The sequence below is a fragment of the Enhydra lutris genome, unplaced genomic scaffold (assembly GCF_002288905.1).
Source record: "Enhydra lutris kenyoni isolate GAN:26980312 unplaced genomic scaffold, ASM228890v2 scaffoldscaffold2, whole genome shotgun sequence".
NCBI lineage: Eukaryota > Metazoa > Chordata > Mammalia > Carnivora > Mustelidae > Enhydra > Enhydra lutris.
This window is the reverse complement of record NW_019154086.1, coordinates 66,627,337-66,650,897: the sequence shown is the minus strand read 5'-3', so window position 1 is coordinate 66,650,897 and position 23,561 is coordinate 66,627,337. Positions and strand designations below refer to the sequence as shown.

The 23,561-nt window shown below is 38.7% G+C and overlaps 1 protein-coding gene across 2 annotated transcripts in view; it reads left to right on the top strand.

The window, feature by feature from the left end:
* The window catches only part of LOC111148649 (cms1 ribosomal small subunit homolog (yeast)), a 382,522-nt gene that overhangs the window by 257,120 nt on the left and 101,841 nt on the right, over positions 1–23,561 (top strand). The window contains exon 4 of one of the 2 annotated variants that reach the window (XM_022505405.1): positions 4,215–4,257. The exons of the other annotated variant lie outside the window; for it this stretch is intronic. Within the exon in view, the coding sequence (XP_022361113.1) occupies positions 4,215–4,257 (43 nt within the window). The remainder of the gene's footprint in view (positions 1–4,214; positions 4,258–23,561) is intronic. 2 annotated transcript variants of the gene reach the window in all.

Below are 23,561 nucleotides of genomic sequence, written 5' to 3'. Positions count from 1 at the left end.
TTTGACTAAACCATTAAAAATATGAATGGCTTATTACTTTATATCTGAATAGCTATATTATTACTATAAGTGTAATTATTAATATATTATCTGAAACTTACTACTTAATTCAAAGAATAGTGGTCTTAACTTTCTATGTATTTGGATAGATAGATAGAGAGAGAGAGAGAGAGAGATAGGTAATTTATAAACCAAATTTAAAGACTCCTGAACTTCTACCCACCCTGAACAATTAGCACCTTAGGTGTAGGGATGAATACTTTCTTGTCCAGAGTTTGACAGTCTTTTAGAAGTTATTTTAAGAATTATTTTAATTTGGGGGTGCCTGGGTGGCTCAGTGGGTTAAAGCCTCTGCCTTCAGCTCAGGTCATGATCCCAGGGCCCTGGGATCAAGACCCGCATTGGGCTCTCTGCTCAGCAGGGAGCCTGCTTCCTCCTCCCCCTCTGCCTGCCTCTCTGCCTACTTGTGGTCTCTCTCTCTCTCTCTGTCAAATAACTAAATAAAATCTAAAAAAAAAAAAAAAAAAAAGTTGAGGGCACCTCGGTGGTTCAGTCAGTTAAGTGTGCAACTCTTGATTTCGGCTCAGGTCATGATCTCAAGGTTGTGAGACTGAGCACTGCATCAGGTTCCGCAGTAGACATGGAGCCTGCTTGGGATTTTCTCTCTCCCTCTCCTTCTGCCCTCTCTCTCTTTTTCTTTCCCTCTGTTATTGAAGAAAAAAAAATTTGACTCACTAGTTTTTTGGTTTTGATTTTGTTTTGGGGGTTGTTGTTGGGGTTTTTGTTTTTTTTTTCCAATTTATAAGGTCCCAGGAAAAGAATTCAGCCTACTTAAAACCTCATCAAAACTCTGGGCTTTAGGGCACAGAGGAAAACTAATTTTTTTAAAAGCATCTCACTACTTTTTTCTGTAAAGAGGGCTCCAGTTAAAAAGATAAACTGATTTTTCTCTGTTATTTGAAGTATGGGTAAGAAACCTATTCAAATTTTGAAATCTCTCCACTGGTTTCCCTAGACAGTAAAAAATAAATAATGTTGATGATAACCATTGCCCATAACTATATGCTCACACCTTGGACAGGAATATGTGCTTCTAATCCTCTTAAAACTCAGCTTCATAAATCAGGTAGAACCTTCATAATCAGGTAGAAGAACCTTCATAATCAGGTAGAAGAACAGGAAAATGTGCTTCTAATCCTCTTAAAACTCAACTTTGTAAATCAGGTAGAACCTTCGTAAATCAGGTAGAAGAGCCCTTGTCTTATTTCTGTTTTGTTTTTGTTTTGTTCCTTCTGATTTCAGAAATCTTAGAGGAATGGACATTTTAGATGTGAGTTTGAGTCTGTTATAAACCTTAAGGAGCCGCCTTTTCTTTCTGGAGTTACTGGATTTTCTTCTGAGAATGTTATTAGGATATGGTAGATTGGAAAGACAGAGGATGTATCAAAGTAAACATTTTATGAGTTTCTGCTTTGCAGTTTAATTTACAAAGTAGACAAAACCTCTGAGCATTTCCTGTATATCTTAAAGGACAAATTTGTCACCAGTTCTCCAACCCCACTGTCCTTCTTTTTCCAACTACCCACCGCCCCCTCAACACACACACATACTTTTTTGCTCTTGTTGTTTTTAACATTAAAGCCACTTATCAGATGTGGGACTGGTGTGTGTGTTTGCAAGCACCATGCTGGATTAAGTATGCTGTAATTTATTGTCTTAATTTATGGTATATAAACCATTTTTTCTTTTCTTTTTTTTTTTTTTTTAATGTTTTAACAAGTACAGCCCAGTACTAAATATGGAGAAGTTAAAAAACCCCTTGGCACTCTAGAGGATAGAAGTCCCTGGAGTGGAGGAAGGGAGACTAGCAGAGGGCTTGGAAAATGCTTACAGTCCTAAAGAAACTTGCAATTTCCACTGGCTGATTTTCTTTAACCTCGTATTCACTGAGGGTGTGTTGGTAAATCATATTCATACATAGGAAATTTTTAGTAAGTTCCATGTTGCCATTTACATAAGATTTTTTTTACCAAACAATAATTTTTTAAAGAAATTCAGCAGTTAGATTTTCACACATTAAGTAGGCTGGTAGAGGGCAGATTTGAACAACAACAAAAAAATCTAAATAAACAAACATGTTCCTGTCACTACTCATATATGCATGGAATATCAATATGTTAACATATGCATAGCAGAATGTGTGATATAAGGAGAAACAAGACACGGTTCTTGTTTTCCGGTAAGTCTAATAAGTTTGAGAACCATGAACTCAAATGACATGAGATAGAATATTGAAATTGATATCATTGATCTGTACATTGAGGAATCTACTTGGTATTATGTGTTAATGGCAAGTAAATGGGGATCGCTGGCCCGCTGCTACTCACAGTGTTGTCTGAGTACTAGCTGCATCAGCATCAGATATGAGGATTCTCAGCCCCCAACCCCAGACCTACTGAATTCAAATCTCCAGGGGCGTGTGACCCAGCAACCGGTGTTTCAAGAGGTTTCTATGTTTTAAGAGTCTCCCAACTAATTCTTACCATTCAAGTTTGAGAACCATTGTTCTAAACTTCAGTTCCCAAGCTATTCCAATCCTCATGGTGGGCATTATTATCCAAAGTGACAAGTGAGGAGTGGGAAATCAGAGAGATAAGTAACTTTGCTAAAAGTCGTACTGCTAACATTATAGTAGTCTAGATTCAATACCAGTTCTTTTGTACCATTTCATAAATCTATACTCCTTCTTCTATTCCTGCTATCTCATCCTAGAAATTGTCAAACATGAAAGCCATTTTTCTAAAGATTTCCATCTTAGTTTTCAACTTTTCATATTACTCTTTCTCCCTAACTAAAAAGATACTCACTTTAATAATTTTACCACTGCTGTAATGCCCATAGCTGTCATCATTCTGATGCTGACTTACAAATGACAATTTTGGTTTGTTTTCCTTGCCATGTCATCATCATATGGGTCAGTTAATATCACCAGTGACCATGCTCTTATTCCTAATCAGTCCACCAGCATGTCAGTATGTATTCAGATTTGACATGGGGAGTGCTCGATTCAGCAGCACATATACTAAGATTTGGCATGGGGAACAAAACATCATTTTTGAAGTTTAATTCAATTTAAAAATAAGTATTTATTGTCCAACCATTTGTCTAATACCGTGCTCTGCAGTAGCCTTGATGTTGAGAATCTGTTTCCTGGAGCAGCAGGATATGGACCTTCTGAGTCAGAAATGCTGAGGATAAGGCCTTGTAGTCATCTTTAAAAGTCATCCAGATGATTCTAATGCATATTAAAGTTTGAGAACCACTGCTATAAGACACATGAGAAATTAGAGATGTGGTCTTTACACTTAAAGAGATTATCATCCGTTGTATCTTGCCTACTTGTCAGGGACTAAATTTAGACTAGGGTTTCTAATAGCTAAGAACTGATGGGAGTATCATGATTTTGCTTTACTGTGTCTTCAAAATTCAGAAATGCCTCCTGCAGCTCTTTGTGGGGTTTTTTTTCCTTCCTCTTTTAATGAAAGTCAATCATTCATTTATAAAACCATTTACAGAAACTTCAGTATGTTTCAGATGGCAATTACATTTTTTTTCTCTCTCCAGGGGTCCCAGTTGCAAAGAATTCTTAAAGAACAGAATTGTTTTGTTTATGTAGGCAGTCATTTGCCATGTGGGGAGCTTGAAAACAGACTAAATAAATGGTTTTGATAGTGATGTCATGGATAGTGGTGATTAAAGCAAGGATAATGCAGAAAGCTGTGCTTCTTAAACAGCCCAGGCTGAGACCAATGCCTGAAATTCTGGGTCAGTTTGAAGATTTTTGTGTGATTATATTTACAGCGAGTTATTCCTTGTTTTCTCTCAGGATATTCTGCTTCAAAGAGAAATCTGTCTTCTTCAGAGAAAGACCCAAAATGTGTATTGCACGTAGATTGCCTGCTCAAGTGTGCTCTGTATACAGAAGAACAGGCCCAGACTGTGATTCGGTTATCAGTTAGAGGATCTCTAAAAGGCACACTCTGGAAGCACCAGTCACATAGAATACAGGAGCTTTGCCTCTCAGTGGCCCTGCCCACATTATCAAATCTCATTTCTGAACTACAGATATTTCTAGGGTTCACAATTGAGCTAAATTAGGGGATCCCTATTCAGAATGAATTATACTAACCCTTTCACTTCTTGTCCTTTCTCAGCATTGTCACATTTCAAGTTATTTGGGCCTCTCCTGTGTGCCAGGTAAGAGTATAGGTAGAATGTGATGCTTATACCTTGGATAGCTTGTTACTAAGCAGCCTGGTGAGAGTTTTAATGTATAAAAAAGGTCAAGGCTTTTGTAATATCTGTTGAATCCTGGGATCTGATTCATCCCATTCCTCCATTGGTATACATAACTGAGAATAGTGGTTTGCAAATAAAGTTTGACCTAAAGTCACTTCATCCAAAATGCTGTTAGATCATCTGAATTTTGCAGCTATGTTATTCAAATACATATTTTTTTCAATGTTAATATAAGCCCTTATGGTGAGGGAAGAACACCTAGAATTCACAAGATTATCTGGCTATCCCAGTCAGTAGTATACCAGTTTGTATAATAAACCGATCAATGATTAACTAGTTTAAAAGCTGTGTACTAGGCACTGAGTAGGGGATGAATAGTAATTTAAAATACAGCCCTTGTGGCCTCTCCCCAAGCCTTAAGCCATATGAGCTTCTATTTCAAAGAGGCTTTGTTGGCCATCCAGGAAGCTTCTAGGTTTAGTACGACAGAGAGGCACTATATAGAAGCACGATATAGCAAACAAATAAAACCAAAACTGTCCCCACATCCTGCAACTCATTTGTGCCCTTATGTCACTCTCTATCCCAGTGACCCAAAGGCCTCGCCAAGGATCCTTCAAGGCCCTCTTCAACACAATTCAAAACTCACAAGAGGTCCTAGAAGGAAGATAACTCTTAAGTCAAAAAGACATGGCTCTACAACTAATGATGAGAATTTCGGAATAACTTCTTCATAAAATTGTGGACAATTAACTGGAGCTGGTGTAAAAATGCAAGGCAACTAGAAAAATGCACATTTAATCAAAGAAATACCATTTTTCATATATCAAATTGGCAAATTTTGTTAATGACCGTACCTGGTATTGACAAAGGTACAGGGAAAGAGGTGCTTTTGCACATTGCTGTAGGGAGTATAAATTTCCTTTAAAATAATTTCAAAATGTTATCATAAAGCTAAGTGGATGGGTGGGTGGAGGAAAAACAGAGTTATAGATAGAATATCTTTGACCCAGCAATTGCATTTTAAGGTATTTATCCCAAATAAATCATAGGAGACATGTATAAAGATTTAGCTACAAGGCTGTTTATCACACTATTGTTTATAATACTAAAAAACTAGACACAGTTAACATAGGGCTGAAACTCTATGCATTGGATCAATACTACTTAATCCCTTCCACCTAATCTGGAACCCCCATCCACTGCTGCTCCCACCACCATTCCTTCCCAGTGCAACCAGTAAGAAAACCATGGCTAAAAATGTTAAGTAACTTCTCCAAAAACCAACCAACCAAGATGAACAGCAGTATTTCGGTGTTTTAAAGAATTCTGTGCCGGTTACTGCTTTTTCTCTATTTCATTATAATCAAGAATGACTTGTGCAGCTTCATAATCCCTTATCTTCAGTACTGAAATCCAAAAGCACAAGTTTGTTAAGTAGTTTTATACAAACTCATTTGACAACAAAACTTGATCTGAATTGACACAAGTTTATTTAGAGTCTAACCAGTTAGTGTGAAAATAAATATATCTTATTGCAAGAATGTTAATGTTCAATTAGTGGGTGCTGCCCAGGAACTTGCTGGCAGTGTTATGTAATGCATAATGTATGTACCATTTCACTTTTCTAAAATCTGAAAACTTCTCAAACACATGTGGCCCAGGAATTTCTGATGGGACATTTTGGGCCTCTAATTTCTTCTTCAGGGAGGAGAAATCAGCACACCTGTTCATTATGAAATGAACAGTGCTTAAGATGTGGATTAATTTCTCTTTAACATTCCAGGGATAGAACCTAGTGCTTTATGTGAAAATTAAAGTTTCTTTAGCCACACTTTTTTCCTAGATGTTTCTAGTTTAGGTGGTTACTATGTTGGGACCAGATATTAAATGTTCTCCTAAAGTGGGTTAATTATGAGAATAGATTCAACTTCATCTAGAAAGGCCACTTACAGTGTTCTCTTAAAGATAATGAAAAACCGCCCAGCTTTTAGAGGTCATGATTCAGATGACCTGGCTATTAAAATGGACATACAAGAGCTATATTTTATGTTCTTTATTTTAATGCTTTTATTTCCTATTTGGACATTTCAAAGGAGACGCTTATGACTGGACTATGGATGGCTAGGACATCAAGAAAGATGAGCAGGGCTTTCCCTTTCTTTGTGAACTTGCTAGTACAGAGATCAGTGTTTCTCAGTGTCCTGTGTATACTGGAAAGAGTGAAGACTCTTCTTTCTGTGAATTCATAGATTGTCTATGGGTAATCCATAAAACAAAGAAACAAAGTTCAGCTCTCTCCACCCTCACCCAGCAGGTGGCGCTGTTAAATAGAGGGATATGACAGTGCGGTGAGCTGCCTTTCTGCTCCACAAACCCAGTTACAACCTTAGCAAGTACCCACATGTTTTTGGCACTTACTGTGTATCAATTGAAGTATTTGAAAGTCTCCTAGAGGTTCAATACCTCAAACAAGTTTTGTTTAATTTCATTTCCAGCCTTCTGTAAAGCTCTAGCTTCCTTTATGATTGGCGGTGTCAAGTGCTCACACTGAGACTCTAGCGTTAGCACAATCACTGTAGTCCTTTATAAAAGTGAAGTTCTCTTTTTCTGCACCTGGATGTTAGAATGGATTCTTTCTTCCCATTTGTAGGGAAGATTACACTCTCATCTTCCAGGTTTTGGCCCCATTACCCCTTCTGCTTGGGAAAGATCCACTACCTACTTGAATGATTTAACCAGTTTGTGGGACAGCAGCCTTAAGTGAGCCAGCCATTAGCTGCCCATTCAGCTACCCCAAGTCAAGAGAAGTAAAAGATTAAGAAAAAGGGAAGAAATAGCCAGTTGTGTCTCCCAGACCTTTCTTTTTGGAAAGACACTTTCCTCTTCTCCTCTGAGAGTAGTGTTTCAGAGTTCTGACACAGCAGGCAGTTGAACCAGTGTTACAGTCTAAGGACTAGTGATTCCTTCAGGCTGCAGTCTCATGGGGCACCAGACAGTTTTTGCTTAGAAGAACTTTCACTTCTTTTTCACAGACATTAATAGTTTCCTGGCACTGCCTTTCAGGAAATGTCGTCATGGTCTGGAGGAACCAATAAAAATACAAGTAACCTGTTTTGACAGATCTCTTTTCTGCCAGAAATTTCAGAATTGGAGGGGAGGGTGGGTGATGAACCAGTCCATTTGTGAAGGTGTAAGGAAAAATCGTGGATTTGCCATAAGAGAAGGAGGTGATACCTGCCCTGACGTGAAATATAGAGAGCTCTGAAGCTATAAAGGAATTCCAGCTCATTTAGGCAAACTTAAAAAAAAAAAAAATCTGGTTTGATAGAGTAATTCAAGTCTATAGTACAGTGGGAGATTTTTCCTTTTTTTCCTTCTCATTTCAAATAGTACTTAGTGCTTGATCCTCAAATAGAAAACTCATGCATTAGAAATTAACATTTGATTTTGGATGGATGCATAGTACTGCCATAATGTATGCAGAAAAGAGGCCATGGCTTTATTTTTTTGGTGGGGGGGGTGGTTTAAGATTACTTTTTCAACCTCTATACCCAACATGGGGCTCAAACCAGATCAAGAGTCACGTGCTCTGTGACTGGCCGACTGAGTCAGCCCAGCACTCCAAGAGGCCATGGGTTTGGATAATTATTACCAAGTGGCTAACATTAGATGCTCTTTACTTATCCCTGATATGGCCAGAGCACAGATCTGCATCCCATTAATTTGAGAAAAATTGAATGTTGCTCTAGGACATTAATTGGAATTAGTTCTGGGGGGTGATCAGCTGTTTCCCTCTTGAAAGTTTTTGAGAGAAGTTGGTCACCGTAATACTAAAAGAATGTAGTGTAAATAAAATTCATAAAATACTTCAGAAATGATTACTTGCTTCTTTTTTTTTTAAGATTTTATTTATTCGGTAGAGCACTCATCCACCCACACACAGCAGGAGGGAGGGGCAGAGGGATTTTTTAATTTAAAAAAAAAACTTCCATTTGTTTTTAAAGAGAAGGTGCTCTTTTTCTTGGTTGAACTAGCACTTACAAATTTCCTTTTTATGTCAAGTCTTTATAATTGCCCCTCTTTCAGACTTACCACTACTGATTTATGTTGGGGAAGTAGAAAAAGAAATTGATTTTGTCTCACCCACTCCATCTTTTAATTAAAAACCTGCTTTTGCTACACAGCTATTTGGATATGATGGAGAAACTTCCAGGTCAAGAAGAAAGTCAGAACAGGGATCACCATCTCCTACTCCCTGGAGGGAACTCTCAATACACATTCTGTCCCTGCTAAGACTGTCAGCCTTTCCCATCTTGCTGTACCTGGTGCCACCCTGAGAAAAGCAGTCTAAGTAGCTATTATTCTCCTCCTAAGACCACCCTGTTTCCAAGCATTCACTAAAACTAGGAACAAAAGTTCAGAAAAGCCCAAGGGTTTGAATCTTCCTTACTACTGATTCCATTCAGAGCCAAGTCCCAACTTCGATGTCCTAGGGCCAGATTTTGAGGCTAACCCAAGACAGACCTTTCTGTGTAGGCCTTTTTCTCACCCTGTTTCAAAACTGCCCTCTCTTGACCAAGGCTGTTTCTTCCCAAATGCTCCATATCTAGCTTTCCCTTCTGATTTCACTTCTCATCATCCTCTTTTTCCTGCCCAGTCTCTTTTCCAATTAGCTGTCTCTGGCTCTTGGTTTCCTCCTAAAAAGAGCCGCTATGTGAAAACTTTCAACCTGGAGAGGTGATTAAAATTCTCAAGGTTCACACTCATCGGGGCCCAACTGCATTATTTCTTAGGTGTGAACGTAAGAAATCTGACCTGTCAATCAGGTGTCTTCAGGGTGGCTTTACCATATCAACTAATTAATTACATTTTTATAATTTGGTATCTTGATCCACAGATTGAAACTGAAATACAGAGAACTCTTATCTGCAGTGGTTCATGGGACTTTTTCCCTATGGCAAGCTAATTAGCACCTGTCAGGATAAAATTCACCTCTGATGGCCGTAGGGACTGTCATTGTTCCAGATGAACAAGGTGGATTTACCACTCTTTTGAGCATCACACAGACCATATTTTAGGACTGTGGACTAGGCATTAAGCTATGAACTGAAGGTCCACTGATCTTCACTTCAAATCTCATGTGCCAAGATCCTTCAGGTCTTATTTCTCCAACCCATGAATTATTTGGCGAGGAATGGAATGTGCCTAGAATTGATGAAGACAGTTTTCTCATGGCCACCTGCCCCAGTTGGTTCCCTGCATTTCCAAATCCAGTCTTACTGGAGCATGGTCCTGAGAGCTCCCCTGGACTCAAGGTCAGGACTTAAATAACCAGAGTTTCCTCTGGCTGGCTTCTAGACTTCTCTTCTACCTGTGATCCTGGTTTTTTATTTTCTTTAGTGACTGATTCTATTGACTCAGTGTTTTGAATGATGCAAGGAAAAGTTTGCTGACCCTACTATAGCATAGTGAAGCAAGCTTTCAAATCACTAATGTGCACATTTAAATACAAGTGAGGTAATTTTTATTTGCAGTTCCTGGAAACTGTTGGTAGGAGGGAAATGGGGAAGGGGGGATTGGGGGGGGGCGTATAGACCTAGTCTAAGAAAACAGGAATCTTGAGGTTTTCTTTTAGAACTTTAGTCCATATTGGGCCAAGGGTACAAGAATGTGGATTCTGTGAGTAAATATCTCCATTTGGTGCATTTTGTTAGGGCATCACAAAGGTGGGGAAATTTTCAGTGCCAAGCACTGACCTCAAGGCATCCTGGGAAATGACCTGCTGGTCTCCCTACTAACGTGACAGCCAGTGTCCACTTTAACATTTGAAGTAGAGAGCAGGGTGCATGCTGGGCAAGACTTCCCTTTTGGTATCTGTGTGAGTTTTGGAACCAGAAAGACTTTATTAAGAATACTTTCAGCTCACTTACTCTTCTTAAACTTGCATCCTTTTTCTTTTAAAGCCCTAGAGTTCAGCATTCCCTTTCTTCCCTTTGCCCACTGACGTTCTCACACATAGAGGAAATAGTGGTTTTCCTGTTTTCTTTCTGGGGGCATTTCGAGTACTGTGGTTCTCCTTTCATTTTCTCAGTCCTGCATGTGAGTAAAAGCAAGTTGTCTTCACAGTTAACTACAGGAAAAGATTTGTGGGGGCTCTTTTTTCCTTTTATTTTTGCCTTCCCTCCTCCTCAACTGGAAAATATGAGGCAGATCCTGTTTATGTATGCTGTAACCTCAAAAGGGGCTGATATGCTGTTGTCATTAAAGAAGAATCCAGAGCTGTTTATCCTGCAGAGGAGTACCAGAGCTCTTAAATTGGAAAGCCCCACTCTGGGCCCTCCAGGCAGACTGTGGAGAGCTCTTTGCTGCTCTCTCAAAGCTGCTCCAAAATGTAAGGCAAGGATTTCTGCTACTGAATCTTCTCCCTGCACTCTGGGAACAGACACAAATGTCCATATTGTGACTTTGTAAGAAATCAGGGACCTTCTTCCTTTGTATTAACTTTTTCTTTGAAATGTGTTTTCCAGAGGCCTTTTGCACTCTAAAATGTAGCTTGAATGCATAATCTTCCTTCCATTCTCTTCTCTATGGATGTTTTATCATGTTCCAGAAATCCTTTTGAAGTCCATTCTATGGCCAGTAAGTTTGGCAAATTGTAATAAAATGAGCTTTCTTTTTTCTGAAAACTAGTAAAAAGTGCTTTGGGAATATATCTTTCTTTTGAAGTTACATTCCCAATCTTTTTTTCTCTGCATGTCAAACATAGATGCTCTTTTATAATAATGAGTTTTTATTTTTATTTATTTTTATTTTTTTTTTTAAAGATTTTATTTATTTGACAGACAGAGATCACAAGTAGGCAGAGAGGCAGGCAGAGAGAGAGGAAGGGAAGCAGGCTCCCCGCTGAGCAGAGAGCCCGATGCGGGGCTCGATCCCAGGACCCTGAGATCATGACCTGAGCCGAAGGCAGAGGCTCCAACCCACTGAGCCACCCAGGCGCCCCAATATAATAATGAGTTTTTAAATAAAGCTGCATTTATAGGCATATTTTAACCTGTTATATTTTTCATGAATTATTTTACTGATCTGTGTTAGTTCTGTTTTGTTTTGGTTTCCCTTGAGGTCAAATCCATATTCCCATTATAGTATTAGGAACTATCAAACCAGAAATGGCCAACCTGAAACACACTCTGGCCAACTCTTTCTAAAAGACACCATATCACTGCAGCATGATTGCTTCTTAAATAACAAATTAATCATGAGATGAGAGCACTATCCAGAACAAGCCAAGTACTGTCATAGAAAAAGTTGCTGAGACTCCCTATAGTCTGGTTCGCATCCCTGTCTTTCACCCTGTAGGAATAAAAGGTTTATGATAATAAGGCAGAGATTTCACATTTTTAAGGAAGCTTAGATATTAGGAAGGACCAAAATGTACTCTTTTTTTTTTTTTTTAAAGATTTTATCCATTTGTCAGAGAGAGGGAGAGAGCACAAGCAGGGGAGTGGCAGGAGGAGGGGGAGAAGCTGGCTCCCCACTGAACAAGGAACCCAAAGCAGGACTCCATCCCAGCCGACCCTAGCCGAAGGCAGAAGCTTAACTGAGCTACCCAGGCATCCCACCAAGAGATCTCTTAATAAAGTAAAGCTAAATTTATTCAGTTTTAACTTCAGTAAGGAAGCACACTAAAACATTTTGACAGTGTCTCTGAAAGGGAAAAAAATAAGTGGAATATTTATTATGTTTTCAATTTGGGATCATACAATTAGAGTTTCAAGGTAGAGAACTTATTAGGATTGGACAAAGTTTGTGATTTTTTGTTGTTGTTGTTTCTCATTGGTGAACACATGAATAGCCATGTTAAAGTGAGTTTTAAAATGAAGCTATATTTGATAAGTAGTTGACAAGTTGTCCAACTGACTGGACTACTTCATCTGATAAATCTATCTGTAAGAATTTCCTTAAACAGTAAATTCATTTACTCTTTAAACCTCTCTTCCTTTTCTAAATTCTCTTTTCATGGACACTTTATTATACTTTTAAAAATCTTTATTTTTCCTGATAGTCAAAGTAAAAGAAGTCAGAAGTTAAATCCACTATAAATCAGGGGCGTCTGGGTGGCTCAGTCGTTAAGCATCTGTCTTTGGCTGAGGTCGTGATCCCAGGGTCCTGGGATGGAGCCCCACATTGGGCTCCCTGCTCTGTGGGAGGCATGCTTCTCCCTTTCTTACTCTCCCTGTGTGTGTTCCCTCTCTTGCTGTGTCTCTGTCAAATAAATAGAATCTTTAAAAAATAAAAAATAAATCCATTATAAATCAGAGAATCTAAAAAGTAGTGGAATTCTAAAACTGTCACATGATTACGGGGTTAGGAAGATGGGGGGTTCAGTTTAATTTATTTAAAACCCTGAGTAGCAGTTCTTGAGTTGTTGAAACAGTAAGTTTGTGAGAGTTGAAAAACTATAAGAAAAACCTTTGCATACATAACATCCTGTGGTTCTCTTTCTCTGCTTTACATGGCACTTATATTTAAAAATAATTTAGGGTTTGGAAAGTGGATCTTCATGGTGCCATCACTCTGGTGGCCCAGAGGGAACATTTCCATTTACCCTTCTCATGTCCATCTCTTCTAAGATGGCAAATTCAGAAGTAGGACCAAGAAGGTCTCAACCATTCCTAAAATCACTCTTTTTTTTTTTTTTTTTTTTTTTTAAATCACTCTTTTAAGATGAACTTCGGGGGCGCCTGGGTGGCTCAGTGGGTTAAGCCTCTGCCTTCAGTTCAGGTCATGATCTCAAGGTCCTGGGATTGAGCCCTGTATCAGGCTCTCTGCTCAGCAGGGAGCCTGCTTCCCCCTCTCTCTCTCTGCCTGCCTCTCTGCCTACTTGTGATTTCTCTCTCTCTCTGTTAAATAAATAAATAAGGTCTTTAAAAAAAAAAAAAAAGATTAACTTTGGCAAGACCAACGGGATTAAGCCAAACCTATTAATTAGCCTAAGGTTCTTATTAGGGCCAGTTTCTCTGTCTTTTTCCTTCTAAGTGTCTCTGTGTTTTGGAGGAGGGTGTGGGGGAAGACAATGCAACAGACTGAAGGCCTTTCTGTTCAGACTATGATTTAACTTCACACATGTAAATATTGTGTCATCTTAATCAGATGTTAGTTGTTTCTGACTCCTGCTTCTGCCTGAGTTTTTCCTTTCTACTTCCTATCTAATCTTTGTTCTCTATTTTCTTTCATCTTCCATTCCTTATTACCCAAGAATTAAATGAAGCAGTGTTTAGATTATGAATTAAATTCTCAGGGAAAAAAAAAATGCAGTATGATAAAGGCAATTTGGGAAGATTTGGGAAGCATTTCATTCCAGACTAATGGTAATAGTCTTGGACCAGGAACTGGGACTCATTGGTACCTTGGGCATCCTATCTCTCTGGACCTTAGTTCCTTTCTCTATAGAAGGAGGCCTTTAAACTCAGCAAGCTTCTCAGGCCAATACCCCTTGGGTATTAGGATTCAGGAGGGGCTGTATTAGTAGGAGCTGAGAAATCTTTTTTAACAAGCTATCCAGGCAGTTCTGAGTTAGCTGGCCCTCAGACCTCACTTTGAAGACATCAAACTGGATCATCTCAAAGATTACTCCTTCTCTAAAATTATATGACTGTAGGCTTCTTTCAACTACATGGCTTTCCAAAAGGCTGATGGTTCTGGTTAATTCACTTTTTCATCTGCCATATGCATAACTAAAATATATTTGTTAATAATCTTTCCTGAAACACCCTTAAAATGTAAACAGGGGTGGGCGCCTGGGTGGCTCAGTGGGTTAAGCCACTGCCTTCGGCTCAGGTCATGATCTCGGAGTCCTGGGATCGAGTCCCGCATCGGGCTCTCTGCTCAGCAGGGAGCCTGCTTCCTCCTGTCTCTCTGCCTGCCTCTCTGCCTGCTTGTGATCTCTCTCTGTCAAATAAATAAATAAAATCTTTAAAAAAAAAAAAATGTAAACAGGGGTGACTAGCTGGCTCAGTTCGAAGAATATGTGACTCTTTTTTCTTTTTTTTTTTTTTTTTAAGATTTTGTTTATTCATTTGAGAGAGAGATCACAAGTAAGCAGAGAGGCAGGCGGGGGTGGGGGGGAAAGCAGGCTCCTGCTGAGTAGAGAGCTCGATGTGGGGCTCAATCCCAGGACCCTGAGATCATGACCTGGGCCAAAAGCAGAGGCTTAACCCCCTGAGCCACCCAGGTGCCCCGAGCATGTGACTCTTGATCTCAGGGTCGTGAGTTCGAGCCCCATGTTGGATCTCTACATCCATCGTGGGGCTCAGATTCACAACCCTGGGAACAAGAGTCACTCGCTCTTCCTACTGAGCCATCCAGGTGCCCCAACAATAATTTTGATCAGAGTTAAATACCTCTTTTTGTCACTGCCCAGCAGAGTTAACTCTATTTCATTCCTTGATTCTCTCATCATATGCCTATTTCCATTAGTTTTTTTTTGTTTCCCTTCTAAAGGTCTCTCACGTGCTTTTCATCTTTCTGAAAGACTGTTGAAATCCAAAGCAGAAGTCCAGGGGCTCACACTCTTGGACCCAAGAACTGAGTTGTTTTTACTCACCATTTTTGGCTGTTTTGGTTTTGGTTTTTGTTTGTTTGTTTGTTTGTTTGTTTTTATTTAACCACTGTCAGCATTTGCTGAAGCCCTCTGACAGGCAGCTTGACATAGACTTTATGTTTTGCTATTTCTGTTGCATTGCAAAATCTATCTATTCAATGGGTTACAGTATCTATCCAGTTGCTTTTGACATGCTTTTGAGGTTCCATCCAGAGAATGTCAATCTTCTGAGTAATTTTTTCCTGGATGCTTGGACATCATTATATGTTGCCGGACTGAACTCCATGTGTACTCTACTATTGGTATTTTTAATCCCACAGATCTGTTAGTATTGTTTGGCCCCATTTCTGTCTCTCCTCCCATCTCCACATTTGTGAAGTGCCATTTGAGGAACTTATTAATGTAATGTCTACTCAAGTTTCTGAGCTTTTTCTCAATAGGCATTATGCAGACAGTGTTTTACAGCTCTGCTATTCTTCTTTTTTTTTTTTTAATTTTATTTGTTTATTTGACAGAGAGAGATCACAAGTAGACAGAGAGGCAGGCAGAGAGAGAGAGAGGGGAGCAGGCTCCCTGCTGAGCAGAGAGCCCGATGCGGGACTCGATCCCAGGACCCTGAGATCATGACCTGAGCTGAAGGCAGCGGCTTAACCCACTGAGCCACCCAGGCGCCCCCAGCTCTGCTATTCTTATTGCATTTTACACAGTTAAGGATACTACAAACAGGGGCGCCTGGGTAGCTCAGTGGGTTAAGCCTCTGCCTTCGGCTCAGGTCATGATCTCAGGGTCCTGGGATCGAGTCCCTCATCGGGCTCTCTGCTTGGCAGGGAGCCTGCTTCTTCCTCTCTCTCTGTTTGCCTCTCTGCCTACTTGTAATCTCTCTCCGTCAAATAAATAAATAAAATCTTTAAAAAAAAAAAAAGGATACTACAAACAAAGCATACTTTTCAAATTACAGTTCAGGCAGGAGATGCCTCTTCCCAGAAGACCTCTTGCTGTTCCATGTAGAAATCAAAACTCTCATTTACACAGACACACACACACACACACACAAAGGGAAAAAAAGAGCTCTCATTTACTTAGGCCTTAACAAGCCTGGCCAGGGGATGCTTACATAAGCTTGTTTGCAAATTCTGGTTAGGTCTCCCAAGGTCACAGACAGCTGTGTTTTGAAATTTGCGTCCTTTGAAAGAAAGAAGAGTGGATGCTGGAATAGTTCTTATATGACATGCAAAGACCTTGAGAAAAACAGATATTCAGACATTGTTCATAGGTTTTGAGCAAATGACAACACACCATTATGCAGAGTCTCTGCTATTATCCCTGTGAGTGCCCAGTGATGCATGGTATTTTTAAGTAGACCCTGAGGAAAGGATTAAAGCCTGCTCTCTCTTACAATCCAAGAAGCAGAAATGTTTGCACCTCTCTTAGAGTGTTTTGGGGGCAGCAACCAGATTTAAAAAATAAAAGCATTCAAACAAGTAGGTTGGATTAAGCCTTCAAAGAGTTCGTAGAATAAAAAGTTAATGCAAGGCAGTATAAATTCAAGATAAAGAGGATTTAAGTAAATGGAGAGGGGGGAAGAATAATGTTCCAGGTAAAAGAACTATATATAAGATAATCTTTGGGACACCTAGGTCACTCAGTCTGTTAAGCTCCCAGTTCCTGATTTTTGGCTTGGATGATGATCTCATGGGTCATGGGATCAAGTCCTACATTGGACTCCACACTCAGTGGGTCTTCTTGAAGATTCTCTCCCTCTGCCCCTTACCTCACTCACTCTCTCCGTTTCTCTCTCTGTCTCTCTAACATAAATAAATAAATCTTTAACAAAATTTTTTTAAAAAGATAACCTTTATCCCTGAGAGTTAACTTGGAATGTTGATAATACAGAACAAAATAAGTTCATTAAGAATAATAAATCTGGGGTGCCTGGGTGGCTCAGTGGGTTAAGCCGCTGCCTTCGGCTCGGGTCATGATCTCAGGGTCCTGGGATCGAGTCCCGCATCGGGCTCTCTGCTCAGCAGGAAGCCTGCTTCCCTTTCTCTCTCTCTCTGCCTGCCTCTCTGCCTACTTGTGAACTCTGTCTGTCAAATAAATAAATAAAATCTTAAAAAAAAAAAAGAATAATAAATCTGCTTTGTTGAGAGTTTTTATCACAAATGAATGTTGTACTTTGTCAGATACTCTTTCTCCATGTATTGAGATGATTATATGACTTTTATCCTTTTTCTTGTTAATGTGCTATATCATGTTGATTGATTTGTGAATATTGAGAAGTTTTTTTTTTTTTAAAGAATCATAAGGAATTGTTAAAATAGCGATTGGTGAAACCCAGTTTCATTTATTCAGACTCTAAAGTAGAATGTCAATAGTATAATGTCCAGCTAAAAGATTGTTAATTATGCTAACAGTATCGAATTATTCTATTTAGAATTTAGAATTGGGCTTTTTTTTTTTTTAAGATTTTTGTTTATTTATTTGTTAGAGAGCGAGAGAGCACACAAGCAGGGGAAGGGGCAGGCAGAAGGAGTAGCTGGCTCCTGCTGAGCAGGGAACCCGTTGCGGGACTCAATCCCTGGACCGCAGGATCATGACCTGAGCAGAAGACATAGACTTAATCGACTGAGCCACCCAGATGCCCCCTAAAGTATGGGTTTAGAATACAAATTTGTTTTAGGCCTGTGTTTGCAAAAGGTATTTCCATATTTCTGTCATTCTTTCATTCAAGAAGTAGCTATTGAACATCTTGGATGAGGAAGGTGTTGTTCTAGGGACTGTCAACAGGCAATGTTACATCCATTAGTCTTGCTGATATTCTAGCCCCTCATTGAGGCTCCCTAATTTTAGAAGAGTGGCAGGATTCCAGACCACTTTCATGGTCCATAGTCCTTTCTCAGGATGGAGCTTCACTGTCTCGGGTTTGGGGTTACCGGGAGTCCAACTGGTCTTAATACAAGAGATGAAGATTCTTTAGTACAATTTATAATCCAACATTTTCATAATCCTTGCCTATCTCCTACCTAATTTTAATCAACACTGATGCAGTTAAAGAAGACTTTCTTTTTTGTTGTTAGCAATAAAGGTGAGAACAATGGATCACCTTTCATATAAAACTGGTTGTATACCACTACTTATCATTAACTAGCCAATATACTGATGGTTAATTTATGTCCTTGGAAACCTAACAGTATTCATTGAAAACCCAATATCATGCTCTTTGGCAGACTTTATCTTATCTTTCTATTTCAGCCACTTAAAAGAGTCTGATTGTACCTGGCACCCCATATCTTCCATTTATATTTGTATAGAAAGATCTCTTTGTAGGTAGATTAGGGATTAGCAGCTCATGAAGATCCTGATTTGGGCTGAGATGTTCTTGTATCTTGGGTTCTGTACCCTAACTGTTGCCTCCTTAAAGCCTACATGCCAGTGTAATTTGATTTTATTAGTGTGACTGACCATCACAGAAAGTTCTCTAGAAGGTGAATGTTTATATACATTAACACAAGAAAATCACAGAATGATTTACCAAGATAGTCAAACTGACTATGTTACTACATCATTTCATGTCTTTTCATTATTTTTATTATTAATATTTTCTCTTTGTTGTTTTAGAGCAGGATTTTGCAGGAGCAGCGCTAATGACATTTTGTGCTGGATAAATCTTAGGGCAAGTTGTCATGTACAATGTAGGATGTTTAGCAGCGTTTCTGGCCTCTATCCACTAAATGCCAGAAACATACTCCCATTGTGACAATTAAAAATGTTTCCATACATTGTCAAATTCCCCTCAGGGACAAAATAGCCCCTGATTGGGAACCATTTGAGAGTATGAGGCATGGCATATTTATACTTAAGACTATTTGAAAAAGAACTGCCCCAGTATCTTATGATATTCCCTCTCCATCTTTGAAAAAAGTACTGAATAACATTCTGAAAGTATAATTACACAGGACTGGCAAGCTTCTAGATAGACATTTTTAGTTATACTGAATCTTTAGAATGGAGTTGCAAAATACAAGAGCATGTTGCTTCTCATTTTGTTGTTTATCACAAGCCAAGAATGTTATTGTTAAACTGGGAAGTCATATACAATAAAATGTACTGTGTAGAATTCACAGAATGGAATCTGTGTTATTTAATGTTCTGAAACTGCATATGTAAAAAATAAATACTACTTATTACTTATATAACTCATAGACAAGAATTTGCAAATACAGTATAGCAAAAACTAAAAGGAGCTCTCTACGCTGTTAGGGAGAACTTTTTCTTTATCATTACAATGAGGAAACTCACTCATTAAACTTATGTAGCTCAAGGCTGGCAATTAGTTGATGGTTTTTATTCTCTTCTATCAGTAAGATATGTCTTGGAGAAGATGGCTCATAGTATCTGGGTGAGGCATGAGCCAGCTATAAAGGCTCTTAACAGAACCATGGCATCCATATTTCTGGTCAGAAGAATGCAGCTCTGGGAAAGAGTCCCCCAGGATAACTACTTTTAGTCACATAGTTAAGTTCCAACAGATTTTCTTTAGAGACTCTCTATAGACACCACAAACATACCCATTTTTTATACATTTGCTTAAATTTATTGTTACATGTTTCTGTTTCTGTGAGGTCCAAAAATGTCACAAAATCTGCTTGTCAGCATGATAGTCAAAGACATAACCTTGTTGACTTAAGACACCACCTAGTTTGAAGAGATATAATTCACCCCTTGTGGTTTATTTTATGAGAATAACCTATTGTACATTCCAAATTCTATAGAATTAGCTTGCCTGAGGTTTTGAAATAAGAATAAATGGAGAAGTCTTGCCCTTGTGGTTTTAATGTTTAAAAAAGTTAAAGTTTAATCTAGTAATTTAGAATGTATATGTTTGACTAGCTATATTTATGAAATTACAATTCCTTACCAGCAATTTAAAACTCTAAAAAGTTATGTGTGGGTTTTATTGTTCAGGGTCAGAGATGTTGGCAGTCAGTACTTGAGAGGGTCAACGTTGTCTAGCAAATGATTCAAAGAATTTTAACAGAATCTCAAGAATGCTTGAGGTGCCTGGGTAGCTCAGTTGGTTGAGTGTTAGACTCTTAGTTTTGGCTCAGTTCATGATCTCAGGGTCAGGGGATCAAGCCCCAAGTTGAGCTCCATGCACAGTGTCGAGTCTGCTTGGATTCTCTCCCCTTCTACCCTTCTCCCCACTCATGTGCTCTCTCTCGCTCTCTCTCTCTCTAAAATAAGTAAATAAAATCTTTAAAAAAAAAAATAGTGCTTGAACCTGTAGCTAATTTTTTTTGTAAGCCTTTACCAACTAGTTACTTGCCAAAAGATTATTTTAGTTGGATAGCTCTCAGAGTTTGTTTTCTCAAAGTATTTTGCCTGGTGGTATTAGCATTATCTGGAACTTGTTAGAAATGAAAAATTGGGGGCGCCTGGGTGGCTCAGTGGGTTAAAGCCTCTGCCTTTGGCTCAGGTCATGATCTCAGGGTCCTGGGATCAAGCCCCACATCGGGCTCTCTGCTCAGCAGAGAGCCTGCTTCCTCCTCTCTCTCTCTGCCTGCCTGTCTGCCTACTTGTGATCTCTGTCAAATAAATAAATAAAATCTTTAAAAAAAAAAAAAAAGAAATGAAAAATTGGGGCCCAGCCCCAGAAATTCTAGGAGTGAGTCCCATCATAAACCTTTATTTTAACAAGTTCTCCAGGTACTTCTGACACATACCAAAATTTGAAAGCCACTGTTTTAGACTATCAGAATCATTGTGACTTTTTTTTCCTGCCTGATACGATGGTTGTCTCTGATGCCATAAAGGGCAGATGATTTTTGCTAAGAATAAAGTACTATTTGCTTAGAAGTATATTTATTTCCTTTGAAATATGAAGTGTACATTTACTGTCACATTTTTTAAAAAGTACTAGAATAATTAGGCTTAACTGATCTCTGATCTCTGTTTTTAACCTGATAAAAATATTTTTAACATCACTATTTCTTTGGTGCACCTGGGTGGCTCAGTTGGGTAAGCCTGTGGCTTTGGCTTAGGTCATGATCCCAGGGTCCTGGGACTGAGCCCTGCATCAGGGTCCCTGCTTTTCCCTCTCCCTCTGCCTGTCCCCCTGCTTGTGCTCCCCTCCCCCCGTGTCAAATAAATAAATAAAATCTTTAAAAAACACACACACATCACCATTTCTTTAATTCTTGCCATAGATGATCTACAGCATATCAAAAGTATTAAAGTTATGAGCATAATTACAAAATAAAATTATGTATTCTGCAGTTTACAATTGATTTGCAGAGAACATTTCACCAAGTTACAGATAATTAATGTTATTTCTTCCTTTCATAAAATAATAGCAAACAAACATGACTATCAGAGGGAAGGGGTGTCGAGAAATGGATTAAATAAGTGATGGGGAATAAGAAATGCACCTGCTATGATGAGTACCTGCTGTGTATGGAAGTTGTTGAATCACTAAATTGTATACCTGAAACTAATATTATGCTGTATATTAACTGGAATTTAAATAAAAACTTAAAACTAAAATAATAATAATAATAGCAATGCTTGCATTAAGACTCTAGTTACCCTGCTACATTCATGCCAGCATACTCAGTTTTTAAGGGAAAACCTTGGACTGTGAGACTCCTCTCCCACCCCATTTGCTACATGTCTAGGCTTCTAGATTCCTCATGTGTACCTCAATTAACCAAAAGCTCATATTGTTATTTAATGCACAAATATAAATAGGTTTAATGCCAGCCTTTTGAATGGCTCATTTAAAAAGGCCTTCTTGGACTTCCACCTGTTATTTTTCACTACCCCACTGGTGGGAGACTTCTTTGATGTTACAGGCTTAAAAGTATGCAAATATTTATAAGCTCAGTTCAGCCTAACTGGTTAATTTAGTCCTAATTAGGAATTCTGATCAAGGTTGCTTACAGATTCACATTTTACGCACACTTAGAGATACATAGAAAAACTCAAGGAGAATTAGTAAAGTTTTTGAAAGATTCAGAGAATTCTTTAAAGGGAGAATCCACCGAAAACTGGAAGATAATATGATACGATGAAAAGTAAGAACCTTATGATAGCTGTGTCTACTCAGGGTAGCTTTCTAAACAGGAACTGCTGTGGTTTTATTCTATTTATGCAAGGAATTTAAAAATCATAAATTAGATCACTTATGTATATAAGCACAAGCATATGGATATACAGGTGGACCTCACTTCTTCCACTTAGATATGTTTCTGAAACGTCAGGTAAAAACAGAGTATTTATAAATCAAATCATAGTTGTTAGTTGGCTCATATCATCTCAGAGGTGCAGATCTTCCCTTTTACTAGTCTAGGTGGAATACGGCTGCTAAAATACTTATTCCCAATTAACCCCAGCTTAGCATCTAATTAATGAATTATAAAGCAGCCATTATTTAAAGAACTACTCTTAAAGAATGAATCCAGGAATTATTTTATAGTGTACTAATTCATTCCCTCTCCATCTCTTTAGCTTCAGATTTTTGTCAAGTTTGAAGTGTGGCACACTTTTAAATATGTATGTATGGCTGAAGTCCTCAGCTGATCCTTCCAGATAGATCCATCTATCCCCTGAGTCAGTGCTTCACAGCCCTGGCCGCTCAGGTCAAGGGAGTCATAGGAGGATCTTTTAAAACTGATGCCTGGGGGCTGGCTTCGTAGGTAAAGCCTGGTATGCTTCATCCTAAGATCATGAGTTCAAGCCCCTTGCTGGGTTTAAAAAAAAAAAAAAAAAAAAAAAGGCTGTTGATGCCTGGACACAACCCTGATCGATGGAATTAGAATCACGGGGGATGGAATTGCTTTAAAGGTACTTAGAGTAATTCTATAGTGTAGTCAGTCCATAATCATGTGCCTGAAAAGAGCATTAATATTTTGGATGACTTATTATAGTACATAGTGACTGTACATTAATGAGAGTATTTCTCACCAAGGCAGCTAGTGTTTTGTGTCTTCCCTCCTACTTTAAGAATTCATTTCTTACTATGTTTCCTAATTTAGAAAAAAATGACTGATTTTTACTGTACAGTAGGGTCTTTTTATACATATATTGCCCATTTGGAGCTATGCTTTTTCTGAGTACTTGTAATTTATCAAAACTGCATGTCAATCCAAAAGTTTCTATTTCCTTTTGTCTCAGAATTGAAAACATTCCTATTCTTTACTCTCTTATTGCCAAGACCCCTCTATGGTCCTCTTCTATCCTGCATGTCAGCACAGCCCTAAGATGTGGGCAAATAACATCCTCGAACATAGGCTTTCCAACTCTCATGAGGAAACTAAGTACCTTTCCTCCAACTGAAATGTTTCTGAAGTATTCTTCAGCCACCTCAGTGTTTTGTCATTTTTGTCTGTCATCTGAGAATCAGAGCTATGCATGTTGATGACCTCCTTCCTAAGTGTTCAAATATATTACATATGTCTTTTATTTATTCAGTGTTTCTCTGGAGACTTCCACTAGCAGGAATGGAGGTGGTTACTTTTTCATGAAGAGTAACATACTCCCAGGTTGGATTTTAATGGATAACTTAGCTCCGGGTTAGATTCTTTGTCATAAAGGTCGCTACATTTAATATAGAGGGTCATGAGTTTAGTCATTGGATGAGTTAATCAAATGGCTGCTG